This window comes from Euleptes europaea, chromosome 14 (assembly GCF_029931775.1).
Source record: "Euleptes europaea isolate rEulEur1 chromosome 14, rEulEur1.hap1, whole genome shotgun sequence".
Lineage (NCBI taxonomy): Eukaryota > Metazoa > Chordata > Lepidosauria > Squamata > Sphaerodactylidae > Euleptes > Euleptes europaea.
In genome coordinates, this window is record NC_079325.1 from 61,644,147 (window position 1) to 61,670,954 (window position 26,808).

The 26,808-nt window shown below is 46.9% G+C and overlaps 1 protein-coding gene across 2 annotated transcripts in view; it reads left to right on the top strand.

Moving 5' to 3' along the window:
* Nucleotides 1-26,808, top strand: part of UBAC1 (UBA domain containing 1) — a 90,890-nt gene that overhangs the window by 41,593 nt on the left and 22,489 nt on the right. For both annotated transcript variants that reach the window (XM_056860499.1, XM_056860500.1), the window contains 2 exons: nucleotides 3,095-3,203; nucleotides 22,020-22,251. In XM_056860499.1, the coding sequence (XP_056716477.1) occupies nucleotides 3,095-3,203; nucleotides 22,020-22,251 (341 nt within the window). The remainder of the gene's footprint in view (nucleotides 1-3,094; nucleotides 3,204-22,019; nucleotides 22,252-26,808) is intronic.

A 26,808-nucleotide genomic window follows, 5' to 3' on the forward strand; every position in this document is an offset into this window, starting at 1 on the left:
GCAAGAGGGAGACGACGGACAATTATGCCCGTGCTCTTACTTTTCTAAGAAATTTTCCCAGTCCCGACTGAACTGGCCCATTTGGGAAAAGGAGGCGGCTGCAGTGAAACACGCTTTGGAAGTATGGAGACATTTCCTAGAGGGGGCAGATACCCTCTTCCAGGTCTGGACAGATCACAAAAATTTAGAAGCCCTGACGGGAACCCACAAACTCTCAGCCAAACAAGTAAGGTGGGCGGACTTGTTTTCCAAATTTCAGTTTGTAATAAAACATATCCTGGGGAAGCAAAAACAGCTGGCAGATGCTTTGTCCTGGCTTCCCCAGTATCCCAATAAGCTAGAATGCCCCACGGAGACTCTTTTCACTCCCGCACAGAGGGGAATGCACGTTAGCCGTGCAGACCCGTGCCCAAACACAACGCTCCCCGGAAGTCACGGAAGCGCCCACTAGCTCACTGAAAACGCTCACCCCCCTTCCCCCAGCACTGCTGACTGTAGTGCCGGAGGAAGCACCTGCTAGCTCTTTGCCCAGGGAGCCTCTCGAACTTTCTACCCCAGCACCGAGCGATCCTTTCCTAGAGGGGCTACCCATTTCTTTCAGAGACGCCTTACTCCATGGGTATCAAGCTGAGCGTACTCTCCCCATGGATCTTGACCAGCACGGGGAACTCTATCTCAAAAATGCCAAATTATATGTGCCGGAAGTACTTCGGAGGGAGGTGCTGCACCTTGCGCATGGAGCAAAGACTGCAGGACATTTTGGGTTTGTTAAGACACTACACCTCTTGCGGAGACAATTCTGGTGGCCGAAAATGCGATCTGACTTGGACTTGTTCATTCGCAGTTGTCCCATCTGCGCCACTTCAAAACGGTCTCCGGGGAAAAAACCCGGATTGTTACAGCCTTTAGAAACTCCCTCAGGACCGTGGGAAGTAATTGCAATGGATTTTATGACTGATCTCCCACTCAGTAAAGGGAAAACGGTACTGTGGGTGGTGACAGACCTATTTTCTAAGCAAGTTCATTTGGTTCCTTTAACGGGTCTGCCCTCTGCCTCAAATTTAGCCCGTTAGTTTGTGTCACATGTCTTCAAATATCATTCGTTTCCACGCAAGGTAATTAGTGACGGGGGTTCAATATGTTGCCAAATTTTGGCGGGCTTTTCTCAAGTTGGTGGGAGTGGAACAGGGTTTGTCCAGACCAAACGAGTGAATGCGGTACTTGAATGGTATTTGCGGTGTTATGTCAGTTACCATCAGGATGACTGGGTAAACCTCTTACCCTTTGCGGAGTACGCCTACAATAATGCTGTACATCAGTCTACAGGTTTCAGCCCTTTCCGCATTGTATATGGGAAAGAATTCGGTCCCCTGGGCAGTGTTGATGTCTCAGGGGAGGAGGGAGGTGCAGACATCTCCGAGTGGGTGAACACGATTCAAACCACTTGGCCCTGGTTACAGGAGAATTTGGAACGGGCTAAGCAAAGGTACAAAGCCCAAGCCGATAAGCATCACTCTCCTGGGTGGAAGTTCAAGGTGGGGGACTTAGTGTACCTGTCCACTAAAAACTTACAGTCCCTACGCCCATGCAAGAAACTCAGTGAAAAATTCATTGGTCCTTTCCCCATAGCGACAATCATCAATCCAGTAACTGTGAAACTCCTCCTCCCTAAGACTCTGAGAAAGATCCATCTCGTGTTCCATGTTAGCCTTTTGAAACCACATGTTCCCTCGCCCGAGTGGCATCCCAAAGTTTCCCCAGAGGTGCCTAGCATTGGGGGGGGGGGGAGAGAACACTTCGAAGTATCCAAGAAGATAAAAGTAATGACTACAAGAGAATTACACAACTTTAAGGTTGACAATGAGGAAATTGAAATTCCTTGGCTCCATCATCAACCAAATGGGAGACTGCAGCCAAGAAATCAGGAGGAGATTGAGACTGGAAAGGGCAGCCATGAAGGAGCTAGAAAAGATTTTGAAGTGTAAGGATGTGTCACTGGCAACCAAGATCAAGTTAATTCATGCCATCGTATTCCCTATTACTATGTATGGGTGTGAAAGCTGGACAATGAAGAAAGCTAATAGAAAGAAAGTAGATCCCTTTGAGTTGTGGTGTTGGAGGAGAGAGGTACGGATACCGTGGACTGCCAAAAAAACCAATCAGTGCGTTCCAGATCAAATGAAGCCTGAACTGACCCTAGAAGCTAAAATGACTAAACTGAGGCTATTGTATTTTGGTCACATTATGAGAAGACAAGAGTCACTAGAAAAGATGGTCATGCTAGGAAGGGTTGAGGGCAGCAGGAAAAGAGGAAGACCCAACAAGAGATGGATTGACGCAATAAAGGAAGCCACAGCCCTCAATTTGCAAGATCTGAGCAAGGCTGTTAAAAATAGAATGTTTTGGAGGACATTGATTCATAGGGTCGCCGTGAGTCGGAAGCGACTTGACGGCACTTAACACACAGAATCTTAAGAGCAGCATAAATAATTCTACTGTCAATACCTGCACATGGTTTCAGCTTAATGGGCACATAGATTTTGTCCCAAATTCTTTTGTTTATTCCCAATGCAAAATTAAGGTATTGAGAAACTGCTGCAGATGAGTTATATACAGTAATACTGAGGGAAGCATAGCAGTGTACTTGTCCACTGAAATTGCCAGGGGAATAAAAGTCAGAAGACACTAAAGAAATGTATGATAGTCCAGAAGAAACTAAAGAAAAAAAATCTTATTCTGTTGTGATATCTCCACTGCAGTCAGCCCACCCTCCCACTCCTTGCCAAATAATGGCCAGAATCTTCTATGGGAGGCTCAGGTAATGAAATGCCTTGTGTCTCTCATGGGATACCCTGAAACCACTTGATCTTAGGGTATTGGCCAACTCATTGCTCTGTGCTCTAAAAATGTTGCTTTTTTGCCATTTGGTGTAGAGTTTGATGCCCTGACCTGGCATCCCAACTTGTCTATCATTTAGAAAGTCCAATCTCTTCCTGTGCTTGAAGATTTTTTGTTGTCACATGCCTAACATTCTACATTTATTGTATGTTGATCTGATTTTGCATGCTTAATTCAAGCACTTTTCTGTCTTTAGCCATGTTGGATGAAGATGAAGACGACAGAGTGGATGAGATTGCCTTGCGCCAACTGACAGAAATGGGGTTTCCAGAGAGTAGAGCTGTCAAAGCTCTTCGTTTAAGCCAGTAAGTGTAAAACCCATGCAACTTTGGGGAGCTTGTGCCGGGTAAGGTATTTGACTCAAAATTGATTTCACTGGTACGTCATAGAACATTGTACATTTGTAATTGGCTGGCCTCGCAGTAAAGTGGGAGGGTCTTATGGCTAAGGAAAATGAGCTTCTTTGTTATAGAAGATACACTTGGATACTTGATTCTGTTGTACTGGAGCCATTAGAGGTTGGCATTCACTAATTTAGGCACCTTGTTCCTTCAGATGTGTAGCTTAGTGGATGGATTCTAGTGCACAATTAGAAGCCAAACCAAATGTCAGCTGAGCCACCAGCTTCACAAGGACAAGGCAGACATGTTCAGTTCTATAGAGCAAAAAAAAATGTGTCAACTTTATACCCTTACTTTACGAGGATTACTGCAGCATCCATGTCCTGCTGAGATTCAACAGTTGTCACGGGTAGTTGGAAGGACATTTATATCCCAGTTTGTGGAAATGCAGGCCCTCTTTCCAATTTGGTCCCAGATTCACACAAGGGGATCCTGCATGTAGCAAAGGAACCATTCTGCTGTCTTTGGCTGCAAGCAGCTTCTGGATTAGGTTTTACACCTGGCTTAAGGGAAAGTGCCCAATCTGGGCAGTAACCACCATGAGGAACAACCAAGATATTGTGACAAAGTGATGAAGCTCCTAGAGCAAGTTTGGGAAAGTACTGAGACCTGGAATATGGTTAATTCAGAGATAATTTATTGAGGGGAATGTCAGGCTGTTACGATTGGAATAATATACATCAGTACACAGTTGTGCCCATGCTGATACAAATATTCCAGATACCTGAACACACTATGCAATGTGGCTACAGTGGAGGAGGCCAGACCCATGCAACCAAAATGGCTGCCATAGGGTGGGACCAATTGCAAAATGTTCCTGTTGGCAGCAGAAGATATTACTCGCAATAATGGGTTTAAATTGAGGGCAGAAAGGCTGGGTATTAGGGGAAATTTTTTTACAGTAAGAGTTGTTCGACAGTGGAATCAGCTACCTAGGGAGGTGGTGAGCTCCCCCTCACTGGCAGTCTTTAAGCAGACAAACACTTGTCAGGGATGCTCTAGGCTGATCCTGCATTGAGCAGGGGGTTGGACTAGATGTCCTGTATGGCCCCTTCCAACTCTTTCATTCTATGTTATTAGGAGGTTCTAAACCTATCATCCTCCTATGATGGAGAAAGCTGTTTCCAAATGTGTGCTCCTTGCAGACACAAAGCTTCTCCTGGGTTTTTCTGAAGCACCTTCTACTCCATTGCAGTAAAGGAATGCCATGATTAGCATTTTGCTTTGGGGATGAGACGTTTTGAGGAAGAAACAGGTGGGCATCAAGCAACACATCAGCAGGTGTCATGGTGCCCAAGGCCACCACTGCTGAGGATCACTGAGTTTTAGTCTTGTCATCCCAATGTACTTTTAGTAGATGGTGCTTATTTGAAAACTTTTCCTCCAGTGGATCAGGGACAAGGCAATCTCCATCTGAAGGGATAGCATCTTCTCTTGGTCAGTAGGCACCAGTCACAAGCACAAGGGAGGAGCTTCTTCTCAGCTCCCAAACCAACTCTTTAGGATTTTGGCTGACTTTGTAATTGATCTCAGAAGTACCATTTCTTTTCATTGGCAGTTTAGGCCTTCAGGTAACAGGGTCCCTCTCCCCCCTCCCGCCGTCTCAGTCTCCACCTGACATTTTAGATGATGAGGGGGAAGGGGAGGAACAAGAAAATGCACAAGAAAAATTGGAGGGAAAAATACAGTTTGTATGTGTTTTGCCTATTATTTATTTTATTTACAAAATTTGTATCCCACCTTTCTGCCCGTACAAGATGGCTGACCATTTAAAACTTACACAATAAAAATCATAGAATCATAGAGTTGGAAGGGACCACCAGGGTCGTCAAGTCCAACCCCCTGCACAATGCAGGAAATTCACAACTACCTCCCCCCCACACCTAGTGACCAGAAGATGGCCAAGATGCCCTCCCTCTCATCATCTGCCTAAGGTCACAGAATCAGCATTGCTGACAGATGGCCATCTAACCTCTTTTTAAAAACCTCCAGGGAAGTAGAGCTTATCACCTCCCGAGGAAGCCTGTTCCACTGAGGAACCACTCTAACTGTTAGAAAATTCTTCTTAATGTCTAGACGGAAACTCTTTTGATTTAATTTCAACTCGTTGGGTCTGGTCCGACCTTCTTGGGCAACAGAAAACAACTCGGCACCATCCTCAATATGACAGCCCCTCAAGTACTTGAACATGGTTATCATATCCCCTCTCAGTCTTCTCCTCTTCAGGCTAAACATACCCAGCTCCTTCAACCTTTCCTCATATTTTAAAACCATTAATAAAATCAGCCACCCCAACAACATATCATTAAAAATAAAAAAAAAGAGTTCAATACATACAAAACATAAAAACAGCAATCAAAACATTGCTTACAAAGAAGGGATCATTGAGGGAATGCCTAAAGAAAGAAAAAGTTTTCACCTGCTGGGGGAAGACGGCAACAGAAGGGGACAGATGAATCTCCCTGAGGAGGGAGTTCCAGAGCTTTGGTGTCATGACCAAGAAGGCACTGTCTCAGGCTGCCAACCTGTTGTGATTGGTCGCGTAAGCTTTTTATGATGTCATCAAGATGTCTGGATCCAATTTTTCATACCTTTTCTAATTTGAGCTATAACTCATAAACCAAATGACCCTTTTCAAATGTTACAGTACTGTTGGAAAGATAATAAATTTCCCTAGAAATAACTAGTACTATCAGTGCATTTATCCATTACCATTTAGCTTTCCAACAGTGCTTTAAAATTTGAAATTGGTCACTTGGTTCACAAATTGATAGGTGAAATTGGCTTTGGTCATTGCGATGACATTATAAAAGCTTAAGCTCCCAATCAGAACATGTCATCACTTTAAAACGAAATACATAGACATACACCTTTCCAAGAAATCAGAAGGAGATTGAGACTGGGAAGGGCAACCGTGAAGGAGCTAGAAAAGATTCTTAAGTGTACGGATGAGTTGCTGGCAACCAAGATAATTCATGCCATAGCATTCCCCATTACTGTGTATGCGTGTGAAAGCTGGGCAATGAAGAAAGCTGACAGGAAGAAAGTTGATTTCCTTTGAAATGTGTTATTGGAGAAGAGTTTTATGGGTACTGTGCACAACCAAAGAGACAGATCAGTGAGTACTAGTTCAAATCAATCTTGAACTCCCTAGAAGCTAAAATGACTAAACTGAGGCTATTGTACTTTGGTCACATTATGAGAAGGCAAGAGTCACTGGAAAAGACAATAATGCTAGGAAAAGTTGAAGGCAGCAGGAAAAGAGGAAGACCCAACATGAGATGGATTGACTCAATCAAGGAAGCCATGACCCTCAGTCTGCAATATAGGACATTTTGGAGTACATTGATTCATAGGGTCGCCATAAGTCGAAAGCAACTCGACAGCACTGAACACACGTGCACACCTTTCAGAAAAACAAAGAAGTTTTGCCACTGTGCCTGATACTAGTGTCAATTTTTGGCTTGTGGTCCACAGACTATATGCTTTGTCAGGGGAATGTAAAAATATAATAAAAACTCATGAATGGCAGACAGATGTATAATCTAAAACATACATATTTAAAAGCATTTTTAAAAGACAGTGGTAGCTGAGCATGTAAGAAGTATAGTTGACATGTAGCTGTCCCACTGGCTCAAAGCCGGTGCATAGTGAAGAGATACAGTATCAGTTGCCTCACAGGTACGTTTTGAGAAATCATGTGATAAAATGCACAGTATTGAAATCAAATACTCTTAAACGAAAGATACAGACGAGTATCACAAATCGGTTATGAATTAGAATATAGCTAACATGTAGAATAGTGTTGGCAGAAAGTTCCAACAGCAGTTGAGCTTCAAAGGAAAGAATGTGAGCTGGACACAGTTTTTACCTTGTGAGCGGTAGCAAACTTAAACTTTTGTTTAATCCATAAGGGGCCAGAGCTTTCAATCTCAAAATCCACTCTGCCTCTTTTTTCAATACCATTCTGCCATTGGGGTGATCTGATGTGAATCTAGCCCCAAACATAAAGCCTGTGGGACAATGGTTGTACTCTAAAAAAGACATGCCCATGTTTTTGTGATGAATGTTGCTTTTACATGCAGAAATGCCTATTCTAACCTTCCTAGAAGTTTTGCCGGCATACATCTTATCACAAGGGCATTTAAGTTGGTCAGAACTGTGTGTGGTACAGTTCTTAAGAATATATTGTTTCTTGTTACTAGGATTAATGGAACTTTTCATACTGCGTGTAACTTTGCAAAATGTGCAGTTCCCACAGGGATTTTTTATATATGTTCTTTCTAAGACAAACACCTTCCAAGGTCAGTTTTTTTTCTTGCTTGGCATAAGACCCTTCCTACTTGTAGGCAGCAGCCTAGGAATAAGCCATTTAAGATCTGATGGACGGAATTCTCTAGCTGCCAAGTTTTGTTTTTAGATAGTAGCATCTTTGTGAAATTCCTGTATATTGGTACAGTTTCTCCTGATCCTTAAAAATTGACTGTAGACAGGTTTTAACATGACTTCAAAAATGTTGATGTATCTCCTATTCACATGCGATTCAAACTTGCATATCTAGCCAGCTGTGTAAATCTAATAATTAGTTCTGGCTTCCTTTCCACAACAAGAAAATCAACATCCCAGAGGTTTTTTGCCTTCTTCTGGGCATGGAGTAGGGGTCACTTGGAGTGTAGGAGTGAGTTGTGAAATTCCTGCATTGTGCTAGATGACCCTGGTGGTCCCTTCCAATTCTATCTGCTTAGCATGCAGAAGGTCCCACGTTCAGTTCTTCGCATCTCCAGTGAAAAGTATCAGGGGATGTGGAAGACTACCAGAGACCCTGGAGAGCCCATGGCCAGCCGGAGTACACAAGACTGACCTTGAAAGACTAGTGGACTCAATATAAGGCAGTTTCATGTGTTTGTGGACCACCAACCATACTGTGGTAGATGTGGGTTTGCCCAAGGAGCTGAAAGGCATGTTCAAGATCTCTTTGGCAGCTTTCCTAGCAAACTCAGCACTGAATTTATTGCAAATTTCTGTGAGAGTCCATAGAGGCACCTGGATCAAGAGCTTTCCAAAGCCATCTTGCCAACTCTTCCTTCATTGCTTCCAGGCTCTTTGACGCACTAGATGTCATCTTGATTAAGACCAAGGATTAGTAAAAACCCTTGCCCATCCTTAAGAAAAGGACAAAGAACTGACAACCTGGGGTCACTGGGGATGTGGGGGGGAGGTAGTTGTTAATTTCCTGCATTGTCCAGGGGGTTGGACTAGATGACCCTGGTGGTCCCTTCCAACTCTATGATTCTAACCTCTATATCCTTTTGTTCTTCCAAACCTTTCACCAAATTTATGTTACATATCCTGGCATCAACTGACAGGGACAGCTCTTCCTACAGAAATACCCACAGTGGTGCCAAGTAGATGCAGTTGGTCTCATGCCAGGCTAGCAAGCTGTCCCCGCATTTGGGAAATTTCCACCTCCAGTTGTTGGGTGCTAGAGAGAATTTCTCAGGGTTGTACTCTGTAGCTGGACCATGCCCCTGGAAAATTATTCAAGAGATGTAGGTGCCCTTCCAATCATCAGGTCCTCCTCTCACAGATGTCCCTTTTGGGGAGGCTAGACAGACCAGGATCTAGGAATCCACCAAGCTATCCAGTTACCTTGCCAGCCTTTAACTCACCAGAAAAGGGAAGAAACCATTAATAGGATTATTTTCCTAAAGAGTAAAAAAGAGGATCTGAAGCATTGCACCCTTTTTGTGGTTTTTATTAGGGATATGCACTAGCACCAAAATTCAGATCCAGAATTTGGAATTACATCCCTTTTGATTCGTAATACAGAATTTAAAAAATTAGGAATTTCCGGATTCTGTAATTCCATTAAAGTCATTTTCCCCTTTAAAAACACACAGGCAAAACATTTTAAAGGATTTTCCTCTGCCCTCTGACACCTTCCCAGTAACTGTGCCCAAGACAAAGAGTTGAGAAAATGTGGCGAGTGCACAGCAACAGCCATTATTTCCAGGCAGCAGTGCCCAGGTCTCAGCCCAGTAAGCCAAGGGATCAGTCTCGTTTTGCCAAGGGATCAGTCTTTCAGGGCTCCTGCATGTATTCCTCTGCCATGCCCTTCCTCTGGGTGGTGTCTCTGGAGGGCAGGCCCTTGCCATGCTTGTGTCCCAGAAAGCCCTGCCCCGTGGTTGCAAGGGGGGGGGCTTGGACTCCAGAACACAACTGCTGGTACTGCTGATTGGGCTGCTGTGGACACTGCTAGTTTCTTCCTGCTCTGTGTGACCCCTCAGTGCTAGCCAGACCTTCTTCACTAGCTGCTGCTGCATGTGATGGAAAGTTGGCTGGCATTGCGCCCTCCTCCCTCGCCACTACCTAGTATCCATTCCCCCCCAGTTAATTTGGGGGTCCAAGAGGGTTGCTAGAACATACTCCTCCTTCTTCCACCAGGAGCCAAGCCTGTAGCGGAACAAGTCCTTCAGTTTGCTGGCCAGGGCCACCACTTCAGGCTGGAAAAAATGCTGTTCTCCCTCTATGGAGTCCCCCACCCACCTAGACTGTCCCCTCATTATGCCCTCCATCGTGCCAACCAAGCCCTAGAACATGGGGATCACATGGCTAAGGATGGCTGCCTCCCCATTAAGGACCTGCGTTGCACCCTCAAAGCTTCGGAGGACACAGACCGCTTGACCCCCAGAATGCCCCACTCTTCTCTGCCAAGAGAGCAGCCACACCAATGGAAGTCTCCAGTGCCAAGTTACTCTTCTGCAGCAGCTCATTGCTCCAGACATTGCGGTGAAAATGCCTGGCCACCTCTCTGGCCCACTCAGTTATATTAGGTTTGCGCTTGTCTTCCATACCCTGCAAAGAACTATTAGGTTGAGAGTGTGGGCCACCCACCGCACCCCTTTCTTCTTCTCAGCCTGCAGTGCTGCTACCATATCTACCCCCATTGTCCACTGCTGCAGCACATCCCTCAGAGTCTCTGGAATGTTGTGAGCTGTGTGGCTGCCCTCCACAATCAACAGGGCCCACTTGTATCCTGCCCTTGTGTGTTGCTCTATGTCTCCACCTCGCACCTGTGCCTGTCAGGGAAGGTAGGCATGTCTTGCACCCTGGCTGCTCCAAATGTCACTTGAATAATGTACCACCCGGGCCCTGGCCAACTGCTGCCGTGCCAGTTGCCTGACACCACCCTGCAGCTAAAGGTCATTTGGGATAATGGGGTGCCAGTTCTACCACAAACTTACAGAAAGCAGTATTCTCAACCAGGGAGAACGGCTGGTCATCCAGGACTATCATCTCCCCTAGGCGACGAGTAATCCTGGCATTTTTACGTTTGCAGAAGGCCTCCTCCTGCACCCCTCCAGACTCCTCCAGGGTGACCTGCCGCTTATTCTTGAGATGTGGGTCTGGCATTTGCTGCCTCCCACCTTTTGCTATTTGCCCATCTACCTCCCTGCTTCCCTGGGCTGGTGATTCAACCTCTGCCCTCTGGCGACCCTTGCCCTTTGAGGAAGCCACTTCCCCCTTCACACAGCACCCACTTCATTTGTCAGCAGCACTGCCCTGTGCTGAGTCTTCAGGAGGCTGAGCAGGCTACTGTTGGAGAGGTGGCCCAAACCCTGCCCACTCTCGAGCACCTTCTTGCAGAGCACACACTCTGATGCACACGGGCAGAAATGTTGCTGTTGCGCAGTGGCAGATGATTGACTTCTTGGGGGCTGCAGTTTTTGACTTCGTGTTCCTAATGGGGGCTGCTAAATCGTCGCTGCTAGTTCCGGCAGCTGGGGGGCAAGTGCAGCTGGAGGGGCAGGGGTGGTTTCAGTGTCACGTGCTTCTGAAACAGTGCCCCACCTCAGCCCCCTTGGAGAGTTTCTGTTCGACCTATTCTCCGCCAGCTGCATTGGTTGCTGATATGCTTTCAAATCAGGTTCAAGGTGCTGGTGTTAACCTTTAAAATCCTTAATGGTCTGGGACCCTCATACTTGAAGGACTGCCTCTCCTGCTATTCTCCCCCCCCCCCCCCAAGGATACTTCACTCTAGTTCTCAAAATTTACTGAGAGCAGTCTGACTGTCCTTGACCAGGGCCTTTTCAGTCGTGGCCCTTGCCTGGTAGAAGTCTCTGTTTGAGGAGACCAGGGCCCTGCGGGATCTGGCCCAGTTCCATAAGGCCTACAATACGGACATGTTCTGCCAGGTACATGGTTGAGGACTTTTGGCTGCTCTATTACATCCACCGGTCACCTCTTCTGTATTCTCCCCTCAGTCCCCCTCCCCACTTATTTTGCAGAGGGCCTGTTAGTCTCAGGAGTCAGCTCTGCTGGAAACATAGGGCGCCATCTTATTATTTGTATTTTATGGATTTTAATTTGTTTTAATTGTTTCTCTTTTTAAATGTATATTTGACTGGTTGTTACCCACCCCAAGGATATAACTCTAAAATATAAATAAATAAATGAGTTGTGTGGTATCAAATCACCAATAGATTGATTCCTGCCCTAGGTTTGCCAATCTCCAGGTGGGTCCTGGATTTCCCCCTTGGATCCCTTGGATTCTGTGGTACCAAGGTGAAATGTCACCCACATTGGCCCAGGAAGCTCTGGTTTGGGGACCAATTTTATGTACAATATTTCCTGACGTACAGGACCCAAACAGACTAAAAAAGCCCAAAGGTTATATACCAAAATCTATAAATATTTTGGCTAAAAGACCTTAAAAACAGTTCTACTTTACATAATTTGCTATAGATCAGGAAGATCCTAACTGATTAATGCAGGAAAGCCATTCCATAATGAGGACTGAAAAGGGTTACAAATGGTCGGTGGCAGGCATCACCCGTATAAACGGCAGACAGCAAAGGTATTGGGAGCAACTAGCATGGAGATTGAGTGACACTAGCAATTTATACTAGAACACTTCAGCTACCTTCATGGAGGCCATCTCACAGGCCATCCACCAACAGAGTTTACAATGTCTTCTGGCAGACCTTTGTGTCATAGTAGCATTCCACCATTGCAAATCTGGAGGGCCCAGGAGTGTGTGATATTCTTCAGTTTCTCCAAGATGATCTCAACTAAGGTCTGAACACCTGCACACTAAGGCAACAGTCTACAACAGTTTCCACTGTCCTTGCTTACAAAGGCCATGTCTCTTGTCTGACCTTCCTTAGATTAATTAGTTTTTTAAAGAGATGCCTATTGTTTAACCGGAGCTCCACAGACTGCACGTGACTTCATATTGGTTCTGTTCCGTTCTAGCCTATGGCTACCTGTCACTTGGGCCTGTTGACTGACAAAATAAACAATCTTGGTGGGGATTATGGCAGTCTATAGGGTAATAGAGTTTAATGCTCAGTAAATAAGGAGCTTGTGCATCTTCTGAGGGTGTAAGATGGTTCTTGGAACACATCCTTCTTTTAAGTGAGTTAACTTCCACTAGTTAACTTCCACCGTCAAAGAATCCTTTTGCAGAAGCAGTAAACCTCTGAGTTTGTCCTAGGAAGCCTTTCAGGGCAACTGATTGGCCACTGTTTGAAACAAATTGCTGGACTGGATGGATCACTGGTCTGGCCCAGCAGGATAGAAAGATAGAGTTGGAAGGGACATCCAGGGTCATCTAGTCCAACCCCCTGTACAATGCAGGAAATTCAAAACTTCCTTCCTCCCACTCCTCCAGTGACCCCCTACGCCTTGCCCAGAAGATGGCAACAAAAAGCCTCCAGGCTCCCTGGCCAATCTGGCCTGGAGGAAAATTGCTTCCTGACCCCAAAGTGGCGATCGGCATTTCCCAGGACATGTAAGAAAGGGCCACAGCATTCATTCAACCCTTCCTGCCTCCTGAGGAAGCCTGTTCCATCGAGGAACTGCTCTAGCTGTCAGGAAGTTCTTCCTAATGTTTAGCTGAAAACTCTTTTGATTTAATTTCAACCCGTTGGTTCTGGTCTGACCTTCTGGGGCAATAGAAAACAACTAAGAGCCAACCTATATATGATAGCCCTTCACATACTTGAAGATGGTTCATCTGCGTGGCTTCTATGCAGTCCCACATTGGGACTGCGCAGGCAAGCCACGGATAAGATTTGTCAGCTTCTAGCAAAAACGAAAGAGAGTGCTCCCCCTCCCCTCGAGGCATGTAGCCTTCCCGCCCAACGGTCACATGACCCATGGGGAGCACTCTCCCCTCCAGTTCTCTTTCTGCCACCACGGAGAGAGAACGTGTCTTTAGCTTCTCTTCATTATGGAGTCTATAAAGGCTCCTCTCTTCAAGAAATAATTAAGTCCGATTGTCACAGAAAAACTGCCTTCCTCATGTAAGAGCTGTGCTAGATCACTCAGAGGGCATTGAAGACTCGGACTGATCACTTTTGCATGGCGAGGTTACCTCCACCTTGAGGAAAATTCCCCGTTCGGAAACTCGGCAAGACATCTGAGGTACGTCTGGGCGAGACAAATCCTCCCTTCGGACCTCTAATCGGTGAAAACCCTCATTAAACCGGACAAGTTTTCTTTCCCCTGTCACTCGGAATGCAGAGTCACCTCGGCGCTGACCCGCGCCGGCACCACCTCGGTACCGATCGGCATCTAACTCACCTCGGCATCTCCCATTGTCGTCGATGTCTCTTGGCGCCGAGTGACGATGTCTACAGAGCTTGAGGAAACGTCTCATGATTCCCTGGTTAACCCCTCTGCCTGTTCAGAGCGGGTCCCAGGATGAGCAACAGCTCCGCACTCAATTCCTTTTGCAGCCGCATAAGGGTGTTGCTATTCCGACTCCGGACAAGCAGCGCCTACGGCCTCTCGGAGCCCACGGCCTCTCGCTGCCCACGGCCTCTCGGCGCCCATGGCCTCTAAGCGACCCTTTCAGGGCCCACGGCCTCTCGGCGCCCATGGGTTCTCGTCAACCCTCTTGGCGCCCATGGCCTCTCGGAGTCTACGGCCTCTTGGCACCCACGGCCTCTCGGCGCTCACGGCCTCTTGGCGACTACATTCTCAGCACCTACGCTCTCAGAGCCTATGTTGCTGAGGCAAAGACTCTCCCTGGAGACTCTTCCAACCAAGGTCTCCTTCTACATTAAAGGATATGGTCCATTCCGAGTCCGATGCAACGGCTACTCAGGTCTCCGACTCGGAATTCCACACCCCGCAACCCTCACCTGTAGACATTGCAGGAGATACTAAATCACATCCCCCTCTGGGGGATGTGAGATTATATGTAGAATTGATCCGTCTGGCTAAGGTTCTAATATATATTCCCCCCCCCCGGACGTCTCGGATGACGACCATCATGGGTATATTACTTTCCTCTGAAGCAGGTCCTGTGGTCCTTCCAATAATACAAGCATTTGGAGGTGGTGGATTCTAACCGGACCAAGCCATTTTTGGTTCCCTCTTCAACAGAGGAATTGAGAACCTTTACAAGATCCACAGTGAGGACAGTGATTTTCCGTACCAGTAGCCTGTCCCAAATTTTATGGTGGTCGAAGCCCTGTCGGGCAAATATAAATAGTGTTCACATTCCTTGCCCCTAACCGGGAGGGACACAGACTGGAGACTTTACCCAGAAAAGTTTATACTTCCAATGCCATTGGCCTTCACATTTCTATTTCATGGCAATCATGGCCAGATACTAATATGCCCTCTGGGATGGAATTTCATCTCAATTTAGTATCCTACCAGAGGATCAACGCCCATCACACTACACTGCTTGGAGCATAAACATGACCTTCGACAGACAGCAGTTTATTGTGGCGCGTCACGTTGCAGACCCTTCCAGCAAGGTCATGGCCTCGTCCATAGTCCTTCAGAGGCATGCTGAGTTAACCAGTCCACCCTTCCGTATGACACTCGGTCGTGTATCTAGCTCCTTGCCCTTGAGGGCACCTCCGTTGTGTATTGGGAAACCACCCCTTGAGGGCACTTCGCTCTTCAGCGATTAAACGACACCTTTCTTGATCGTCTCAAGAAGGATCATCCTTGGGCATCGCCCCACTGTGCCAGCTTATAGCCAAGATACTTTGGCAGCCAGTCTCAACCATCCCGCCTATACAGGTACCAAGGTACCTTCCACCTCCATTCTCACTTCTGCTGGGCAGAAGTGAGAATGTTTTGGGCACACCTAGACCCAGGAAGGGTCCTAGTCCATCTCTCAACCGCCCTACAAACCTAAGCAGGCGTAGCTAGACGCTCAAGTGCTTTTCACAGACCGGTTACCTGGTTGTTACAGTATATGATGTCCATCACTGATGGTAATTGGGTTCACAAAATGATAAAGCATGGATGCTTTATTAAGCTCGAGACGCTGCTTCCCTACCTCTTTCCGGCTTGCGCTATTTCACCGACGCCCGCCCAACTCCTACAGGAGGTTCAGGGACTTCTAGAGAAAGGGACCACCCAAGAGATCCCCTCTGAGGATTGGGGCTACGGGTACTATTCTTGTTTTTACCTAGTTGACAAAATGAGGGGAAGCGCCTCTCTAGACCTGGGGAATTGACGATGCTGTCAAGATGCACAAATTCATATGTTGCTCATATGTTAAATACTCAAGGACCTGCCACTCCCAGATGAGCAGATGTGGTTTACCGTTGGGCTTGAGTGATGCAAATCGCACATTCCAATCCACAAAGACTGCAGTCTCTGTTGCGTTTTCTCTGCAAGGGCAAGCACTATGGATATGCGGTTCGCCCTTGGTCGTGCTATGGCATCATGCACCTTCATGAGTGCTTATCTGTGGGAGTTACATACCTGGCCTTGCAGGGATGTGTCATTTTCCATACTTAGACAACTGGCCGATAGTCGGTTACTCAGAGCTTGCCTGTGCTAGTCAGGCGGAAGTTTTTATTTTCCGTCCTAACCGACCTGGGTCTCCTGGTCAACTATAAAAGTCTCCATTGACCTCTTCTAAGGCCATAGATTCATGGTACCACCTGCAATTGGCCACCGCTAAAGCTTACCTTCTAATACAGGGAATACGCTCCATTTGAAAGATAGTTAACCTGTTCTAGGAAAGGTTCCAAATGACCCCTACAATTCTCCACTTGAGACTCATGGGTTCTCCACTGCAGTTGTTGCCTTTGCTCGTCTGCGGATGCTCCCCTTGCACAGTTGGTTTTCTGACAGCATTCCAGCTGAACATTGACCCTCAATACAAAAAAACTCTATCCCTACATCGGTTATTGCCTCTTGGACTGGTGGTCCTCTTGACCGGTGTTCCCTTTTCAAACACCTGGTCTACAGACTCATATGTTCCTGACGCCTCCTTATCAGGGTCGGGACCCCATTGTACGGCTCTTAAGGCTCATGGTGTATGGCCTGCTCAAGAGTCTACCCTGCACACTAACTTTTTGAGCTGCATTCTATTAGGCTTCCTCTCTGCTTCTTTGCAGGGGTCCTCGAGGATTGACATGTTCAGGTCACAACGGACCGCACCGCCCAGCACAAACAAGGCGGCACAAGGTCCATGTGCTGTGCACACAAGCCATAGCAGTCTGGGACTGGCCATAACATATGGCTCCACTGTCACTGCCATTCACATCGCAGGCACGAGTACATTCTCGTAGACTTTGTAAGTTATCACCCTGACGATTGTCACAAACTCACTGTAGACTCACGTTGTCTCTGTTAGCTCTTCCTAATCTGGGGCACCCCATAAATGTATCTCTTGTGACTCGGCACAATTCAGTGTGTCCTCAGCTGTGCTCCAGAACGGGGGACAACCCAAGCTCCATGAGGGGCACATTCCAAATGCCTTGGTTGATCCCCCCCCCTTCCCCTTGCTGGGCAAGGTTCTGGCCAAGATCTGGATGGACAGGACAAGTGGCACCCTGGTGGCACCATCCGGCCCAGGGGATCTCAGTTCACGATTCTAATGCCCCTGGCTCAAGGGAGTACTGTTCCTCCTCAAGATATTTCTCATATTCCTTCCAGAATCAAGATGGCAGCATGGAGAATTCTATGTAATCTATGGTCAGATAGGGTGGCTCAGGTGCTGCTGCACCCCATTAAGTTGTCCACGAGATGTTTTTCTTTATGCCAAGCGTAAACATTTTTCCCTGTGGGCTGCTGGCAATGGTTTGTATGGAGCTGCCTCTCTCCTGTTGTCAATTTTTGACTACCTCGTATGTTTATGATGCTGGACTGTTCAATCCCTCGACTACTGTTCGGCTCTTCACGCTGAGTTGGACTCTCCTTTCTGTGTTTTCTTTTTCACACCTGAACTCTCAGAAGTTTTTTTTACGGGGACATATCAACCTCTATCCCTGGGTATCTCCACCTGTTCCTCAGTGGAGTTTTCCCTTCATGTTGTCCCAACTCATGAAACACCGTTTGAGCCTTTGGCCATCGGTGGCCTCTCCTTGCTATCCTATGACACTGCCTGCCTGGCCACAATCACCTCGGCCAGTAGTGTCAGAGAATTAGCGGCTCTTGGTCGTTCCTCACCGGTTACTAATTTCACGCTGATTAAGTGGTGTTTAAACCCGAGCTTTCTTCTGCACAAGTTATTGTTTTACCCGTGTTATGGCCAACCCCTTCTTCCAATGCGGAGAGGGCTCTATTCTTTTAAATGTACGGAGGGCTCTCTCTTCTTACTACAAAGAAACATGTTTGCAGGGAAAACATTAATATGTTATTGCTGTAGCGACCACCGTAAAGGTCACTGGGCCTCCCACAGTCCCTGTCCAGGTGCATTACCTCAGCCATTAGGCTGTCGTAGGAGAGAGCGCACGTGGATTGCCCAGACATGGTCAAGGCACACTACACAAGAGTTTACGCTGCCTCGGTAGCCTTTTCGTTTAAAATTGACCTCCGAGACGTCTGTCAAGCGGCGACATCATCGACCTCCTCTACTTTCATGAAGCACTATGCGGTCGACGTGGATTCATCTAGAGAGGTGGGTGGCAGTGGGACGTGCCATCTTGTAGTCATTGTTTCGGTGACTGTCCCACACCCACCATCCAGGCAACCGAGCTTGCTACTCTCCCAATGTGGGACTGCATAGAAGCCATGCAGATGAAAACAGAGTTTCACTTACCTGTAATTGTTGTTCATCTGGTGGTCTTCTATGCAGGCACACCTCCCTCCTTCCCCGCTGTGGGACCTCTCCGCAATACACATGAGTGGTTCCGTGGCGGCAGGTTGGAGAACTGGGGGGGAGAGTGCTCCCTCCCCCTGGGTCATGTGACTGTTGGGTGGGAAGGCTACATGCCCCGAGGGGAGGGGGAGCACTCTCACTTTTGTTTTTGCTAGAAGCTGACAAATCTTATCCGTGGCTGGCCTGCGCAGTCCCAATGTGTGCCTTCATAGAAGACCACCCGATGAACAACAGTTACAGGTAAGTGAAACTCTGTTTTATCATATCACCTCTTAGTCGTCTCCTCTTCAGGCTAAACATACCAAGCTCCTTCAGCCTTTCCTCATACAACTTGGTCTCCACACTCTTCACCATCTTTGTTGCCCTCCTATGGACATATTCTGGCTTGTCTACAGCCTTCTTAAATTGTGGTGCCCCAAACTGAACACAATACTCTAGGAGACGTCTAACTAGAGCAAAGTGTTATCATCACTTTGCATTATCTGGACAATATGCTTCTTTTGATACAGACCAAAATCGCATTTGCTTTTTTAGCTACCGCATCACACTACTGACTCATGTTCAGTGCACGGTCTACTAAGACCCCTAGATCCTTTTTGCATTTACTGCTGCTAAGACAACTCCCTCATCCTATAATTATGCATTTAACTTTTCCTACCTAAATGCAGAATTTTGTTTATCTCTGTTAAAATGCATTTTGTTAGTTTTTGCCCAATTTTCCAGCCTGTCCAGATCACCCTGTATCCTACTGTTATTTGTTACCCCTCCCCATTTAGTGTCATCTGCAAATTTAATAAGCATCCCTTCTATTCCTTCATCCAAATCAGTTATAAAGATGTTGAACCACATAGATCCTAGGACAGATCCCCAAGGCACTCCACTTGTCACTCCTCTCCAAGAGGATGAGGAACCATTAACAAGCACTCTTTGGGTGCGATCTGTCAACCAGTTACAGATACACCTAACAGTAATAAAATCCAAAACATATTTTACCAACTTGTCAACAAGAATATCATGTGGAAGATTATCAAAAGCCTTATTGAAATCAAGATAAACTATGTCAACTACTTTCCCCTGATCTCCAAAAAAGAGATAAGATTAATCTGACATGACTTGTTCTTGAGAAACCCATGCTGGCTCCTTGTAATCACAGCCATTCTTGCTGAATTCTCAAGGACTGACTGATGATTTCTTCTGAAACTTTTACAGGTATAGATATCAAACTGACAGATTGGTAGTTACCCGGATCCTCCTTTTTCCCCTTCTTGAAGATGGGGCAACATTTGTCCACTCCAATCTTCTGGCACCAGACCTTTTCTATAAGAATTCTCAAAAATAATAGACATCGCAAAGTTTTGTCAGTACCCTTGGATACAGTTCTTCTGTCCCTGAAGACGTAGTTTCATTTAAAGAGGCAAGGTGTTTATGTACTACCCTATGCTGATCCTAAGCTTCAACTTCTATCCCTCATCATGTGTTCTGTTTTTGCCATGTTGAGCATTGTTTCCCCCCCAAGAGAAAACTGAGGAAAAGTAGGAATTCAGTTCTGCCCTCTCTTCATCACCTGTTACAATTTCCCTTTCCTGTCCTTGCAATGGGCTTACTCTTCTTATGTTCTTAGTTTTATCTCAGCAGATATAGCTTTTGGAAGAGAAGTCTTCCAAATGGTAGTCTCTGTATGATAGGTTGGATCTGACCATAGGGATATTCATCCTATCAGCCAAAAGCTGCCTCATCACAGAACCAGTGGGAAATTCTTACTTTCCTGTGAATTTGTATTCTCATTGATTTCTGAATGAGTTTACATCTTGTTGACAAATTGGGAATTTTTCCCAAATTGGCAAAATGTGATTTAGATCCTGTTACTGTTAGGTGGATCTGTAATTGGTTGATAGATCGCACCCAAAGAGTGCTTGTTAATGGTTCCTCATCCACTTGGAGAAGAGTGACTAGTGAAGTGCCTCAGGGATCTGTCCTGGGCCCTGTGTTGTTCGATATCTTTATAAATGATTTGGATGAAGGAATAGAGGGGATGCTTATTAAATTTGCAGATGATACTAAATTGGAAGGGGTAGCAAATACGGTAGAAGACAGAGCTTCTACAGGATCATCTTGACAGGCTGAAGAATTGGGCTAAAACCAATAAAATGCATTTCAGCAGAGATAAATGTAAAGCTCTACATTTAGGTAGCAAAAATCAAATGCATAATTATAGGAAGGGCAGTAGTGTGTGCGAAAAGGATCTTGGGGTCTTAGTAGACCAAACACTGAACATGAGTCAGCAGTGTGATGCGGTAGCTAAAAAGGCAAATGGGATCCTGGGCTGTATCAATAGAAGTATAGTGCGAGGTGATCACGCAAAGTGATGGTATCGCTTTACTCTGCTCTGGTTAGACCTCACCTAGAATATTGTGTTTAGTTTTGGGCACCACAATTTAAGAAGGATGTAGACAAGCTGGAACGTGTCCAGAGGAGGGCAACAAAGATGGTGAGAGGCCTGGAGACCAGGTCCTGTGAGGAAAGGTTGAAGGAGCTGGGTAAGTTTAGCCTGAAGAGAAGACTGAGAGGGGATATGATAACCATCTTCAACTACTTGAAGGGCTGTCATATAGAGGATGGTGTCGAGTTGTTTTCTGTTGCCCCAGAAGTTCAGATCAGAACCAACGGGTTGAGATTAAATCAAAAGAGTTTCCGTCTAGACATTATGAAGAATTTTCTAACAGTTAGAGCGGTTCCTCAGTGGAACAGGCTTCCTCGGGAGGTGGTAAGCTCTCCTTCCCTGGATGTTTTTAAGCAGAGGCTAGATGGCCATCTGCCAGCAAGGCTGATTCTATGATCTTAGGCAGATCATGAGAGGGAGGGCATCTTGGCCATCTTCTGGACATGGAGTAGGGGTCATTGGTGTGTGAAGGGGGAGGCAGTTGTGAATTTCCTGTATTGTGCAGAGGGTTGAACTAGATGACCCTAGTGGTCCCTTCCAACTCTATGATTCACCCTTTATGTGAACACAATTGTATAGGGAACAAGCATTTGAGCCTTGGTGTAGACTTTGGCAGTTAGTCTCATGAGATGTCCCTGTTTTATATTATTCTCTTTTTTTTTCCTTTTAATGGTTAATGGATCCCCTCCTTAAGTAGTTTGTAATATTGTATTTGAATTGTGACCATATTCCATACTTGGTCTGGGAGCTGGGTAGAAATTCTTCCCCTTGATGTCTTTCTGCATGTGATGGTGCTATCTTATCCTTTTTGACAGCCCAACCCTGGAAACATTGAACAGGAATTCACAAGTCAGCTGGAATCCCTTTTTTATAAGATCTTGATCATTTAGAATGTCCCCAATGTTTTGCTTTGATGTTACCCTGCTTTTATGCTGTTCTTGATTTTAAACAGTAGTTTTTTTAACCTGGTAATTGTTGGTGGTCACTTTAGTAGCTATGTTGTATGACTGCAGAATATACATATTTTAAGCAAATGTTAAATAAAAGAATGGCGGAGGCTATGATCTGTAGCCGTGCCGCTTGGCAAGGTTGGTTGTACATGCTAAGGCAAAATTCAGAGCAGGACAGTTCCTCCTTTTGGTGTTCTTGTCTTGATGTTAATGACATTTATTCATGTGTGAACTTCCTAATGCAGCATGTCCGTGACTCAGGCCATGGAGTGGCTAATTGAGCATGCAGATGACCCCGCGGTTGATGCCCCTCTGCCAGGTCAGTTCTTGGTTGAAAGTGCAGTAGGAACAGATGCACCCGGCACTCAAGCCGTTGCTGGGGCTAGCCTTGATGTGAACAGAGAAGAGCCGAAGGATGAGCTGACAGAAATATTCAAGAAGATACGCAGGAAAAGAGAGTTTCGTCCTGATCCACGGGTACTGTGTGTGGGGGTTTCAGGGTGTGTTGCCATACAATACGTGTAAATATATCTTAGTGGCAGGGTACTCAGTCTTGACCGATGCAGTTGAAATTTGCATCTTAATTCGCCACTGATTTTGTGGCACTTGCTTCTACTTGTTTTTTCCTCTCTCTCTCTCTCTCTCTTTTGTTGTGTATCAGTGAAGACTGACCAAGGGAAACAAATAATGGAACATTCTGTAAACCACTGTTGCTGGGTGGAGTACTGATCCCAGATTCAATCCCGTGTGTTTCCTATCAGAAAGACTCTGATATAGCCAGGTGAAAAAAGACCTGTCTGAACTGCTGCCAGTCAGTATGGACAATATCCATGCAATCCTGGAAGGGAGAGGACAGAGCTGCTTAGGAGCCGGTGTGACCCCGGCGCTACTGTCCGTGCCACTTGCACCATCCAAAGTGGCACTGACGCCTGCGCAGGGTGACTTATGCTGGCTCTGGGGAGCAACATGGCAGCGCGAGCCTCATGTGCCAGCACTGCCTTCCCAGCAGCATTTTTCCAGCCCATGCTGGCATCCAGGGGGCCATTCCCAGGGGCGGAACTGATGTTAGTCAGCCCCCAAAGCCCTTTTGCCCTGGGAACATCCCATTTTGCAGGTATCGAGTTACGCCTTCAAAATATCTGGTGTAGCCCCATGAAACTCAATGGAGTTCACGAGGTTTTGTATGAAGTGCCTATTTTGCTTTCTTTTTCTAGCCCTTCAGAAGGCGGCACAGCTGCACCGTTCCTTGCTGTCATCTAACTCCCCACCCCCCAGTCCTCAGGATTGCTCTGTAACTGGCCCAAATGGTCCAGTGGTCGAGCTCAGTGCAAGGCAGCCCTATATATTTGTATATGTGTGTCAATAGGATTGGCACTATCTTGTGCCTCTTCCCTTACGGGTTTTTCCCCCTTCTGCAATTTATATGTGGGTACAAATAATTTTTAAAAGATACTTCTAAATTGCAGAAATCTGTGCTACGTTTTAAGAGAAAATAGTGAAGATCCAGAGAGGCTTTTATATCTATGCATGTGTGGGAGGGACATCCTTTATGCTTCAAATTGTGCTGCTCCAGAGGGCACCCCAAACATGAGGTTTTTGGGGGGTGTTTATGGGTCTGGAAGAGGGGGACTGAAAAGCCTTGTGCATGCAGAGCACTGTGGTGTTTTGGACTCAAACTAGTATTTTATGCCTTCATGTCAGCTCACAGTGCCAAGGATAATGTGGGGAGAATGTAAAAAAAAAACATACAAATCCTAAATATTGTCGAAGGCTTTCACGGTCAGAGTTCATCAGTTCTTGTAGGTTATCCGGGCTGTGTGACCGTGGTCTTGGTATTTTCTTTCCTGATGTTTCGCCAGCAGCTGTGGCAGGCATCTTCACAGGAGTAACATGAAGGAGACACTTCAATGTTACTCCTCTGAAGATGCCTGCCACAGCTGCTGGCGAAACATCAGGAAATAAAATACCAGCCCGGATAACCTACAAGAACTGATATACAAATCCTGTTTAATAATATGTAATTCTCAAATGATCACAGAATGACTGGTGAGCTGTAACAATATGGACAAGGACTCAAAATATAAGGGTCACTTAAATGCCAAGAATAACATGGAGTTTGATGTACTCATTCCAGGGGGCATGTTTGTCTGTTACAACAAATCTAAAGAGGTGTCTTCTATGGTACTTCAACTACTGCTATTCTAATCTAATGTAGAGCCCCATGGCGCAGAGTGGTAAGCTGCAGTACTGCAGTCCCAAGCTCTGCTCAGGACCTGAGTTCGATCCCAATGGAAGTTGGTTTCAGGTAGCCGGCTCAAGGTTGACTCAGCCTTCCATCCTTCCGAGGTCGGTAAAATGAGTACCCAGCTTGCTGGGGGTAAAGGGAAGATGACTGGGGAAGGCACTGGCAAACCACCCCGTAAACAAAGTCTGCCTAGAAAATGTCAGGATGTGACATCACCCCATGGGTCAAGAATGACCCGGTGCTTGCACAGGGGACCTTTACCTTAATCTAATGCACTGAGCTGCTTCTTAGAGGTTCAGAAGAAATGGTCTGTAATATTGTAAGTAGTAATGGGATGGATCCAGATTAAATTTTCCGCTAACAGAAGAGGGTACTCAATACCCCTTTCCTGCGGCAGACCCCAGTTTGCTCCTCATGCCATTCCAGAAGGTCTTCTGTCCCCCAGGAACAGCATCTTGGGGAGATCTGTGGGCTGCACTGGCAGAGGAGGGAGGAGGCAGAAAAGTTCTGCAAGTGCCTTCCATTGGTAGGAAATGTACAGTGCCATCCTAAGGGCTGTCTGTGCTGCCATGGCTGGCCACTGGTATAGCTATGGTGTTGCTAGTTTGCTCCCTAAAGGGTTTTGTCAGTGACCAGGCAGTAGGAAAAAGAGCATGTAGCTAGGCTGCTGAGGCTGCAACCGCATCAGCACCCCCAGCAATCATGCCGCAGCTGGGCCATGAGGGATAGGGCAGGCAGAGTCAGTTAGGGGCTGGTGGGCCTGGGGGCCTAGCCCTGCAGACATTGCAGCGAAAGGGGCATGGCCAGGGGTCGAGGCTCGGTGTCTGCAGCACACCCCTCCCCCTTAAAGGGACAGAGCCCTTCCATCAGTCACTGGGGAGCTGAAAGAGTAGTCAAGGCCCCCAGCAATCCCACTCCTGCAGAGACCCCAAGCAGGGCCCTGACCCTTACGCTGTCATCCCCTTGCAAGGGGCATGAGGACACACGTGGTGCATGAGGCGTCCTAGCCCCAAGACGTCTGATTGGGACAGCAGCTCATCCTTGGGGAGGGCTGACTGTCCAGTAACTGTACTGTCAGAAATCCCTTGTGCTTGCAGGCGGTCCTTGGGGCTCTAAACCCACTACGACAACTCGAGTCCCTGGTCAAGTGACCTTAGAACAGGAAACCACATCCTGGTGCCACTGTGGGTTTCCCTTGCAATGTCTCCCACGTGTCTCCCAAGTAGCCCATGGAAAGCCTTTGGCATTCTGGGTCCCTACCAGACTCAGAGGTTTCAGGAGCCTCTCCCCGTGTTCTGCTGCTGGCCCATTCCTGCCCTACACAATAGTACATCCCCACTCTGAATGGCAGGGAAGTGAGTGAAGCAGAGTGGGGAGTGATGCTCCTGGTGTGCCGATGGTGCCCCTCAAACTAGAGGTAAAGTGTATTGAAAGAAACCTGAAGTGCCCAAATGTGGAAACGCTGCAGCCCACCAGTATTGGCAGTATCTGGGGGAGGGGGGAATATGCCCATGTGCTTCGGCCCCAGATGATTTTTGAATGACTGTTCACATGTCCCAGGCACACACCCCATGGGAATGCTTGTGCTGGGCGAGGGTTGGGGGAAACGAACAGTACAAGCATTGTGGTTGTGTGGAAGCTGCAGTTGCCTGTTCTTAAAATTATGCCCAGTTTTTAAATAAGGTGGGTTTCCCCCTACTATTCACCAGGTAGAGGAGGGAGGAAGGAGTGGGTAGTCAGGGCAATCCTCCCAGGGACACGGAAGGGTTGTTTCCTACCCAGGCAGTCCCATCCTGTAGGAGTTACTGGAGGGTCATTCTGCAATAATGTGTGATGATACGTCATGGCATTCAGGACTCCATCAAATCCTTTCATGGAAATTTGGTGCAGTAGAGTTGTGTTGAGGAACCCCACGTGCCCTGGCTGTGCAGAGTTGACTTTCTTGATGGACAGTGGGACCTGAACGGTCACAGTAGGCCTCACCACAAACACCGTTGCTCTGGGAGCTGCAATACGCACCCCATTTATGCGCCACTTTCGTTTTCATGACCCCCATCCTCCTTTGGCTGCTGTACTGACTGATGGTTCTATTCCAGTTAACCATTGGCATACCAGAACCATTTGCGGAATGCATGGAAACGGGTCAGAGACCCTGGCTCCTGGGAGGACTCCTTTTTTAACTCCTCCCCCATCAGTCATTCATCAGCCAGGCCGCAGGCGGTGAACTGTGAGAAGGGGGGGGAAAACCAGCAAATTTGAAACTAACCTAAGCAGCTGTGGAACCACATGACAGCCCCTGCCTCATGCAACATAGGGATACAGGAGAAGGAGAAACAAGACTAGCCGCTCAATGGAGCCTTTAAACGTTGGCTCCCACGGCTGCCTGATAAACCCTGAAATTATTGACTGTTTCCAGGGCTCACAATAGTGCCTCTGCTAGAACTGCATTTGGGAGTGCAGCAGTTGTGTGGAGAGCAACGCCCAGGTGTTTCCCCAAAACAGTACTAAAGTGTCACTAACCAAATGCACATGCCTCACACCAACAGAGAAACCAGGGGAAGGGACTGAGGGCTCCAGCAAAAGGGACTGTTCCTCTCCTGGGGTGCCAAGCATTCAAGCGGGGTAGAGCTGCAGATGGAGCAACGGGCTGAAAGCAACACTTGACCTCAGCAGGCGGGCTGGGCTAGTGGCCTGAGCAGGAAGGTGGGTGGGGAGGAGGAGTATGGCCGGGGCCAGGTTTTGACCTGCTGGATGTTCACCTGCAGAAAAGCAACACGCAGCCACGAGTG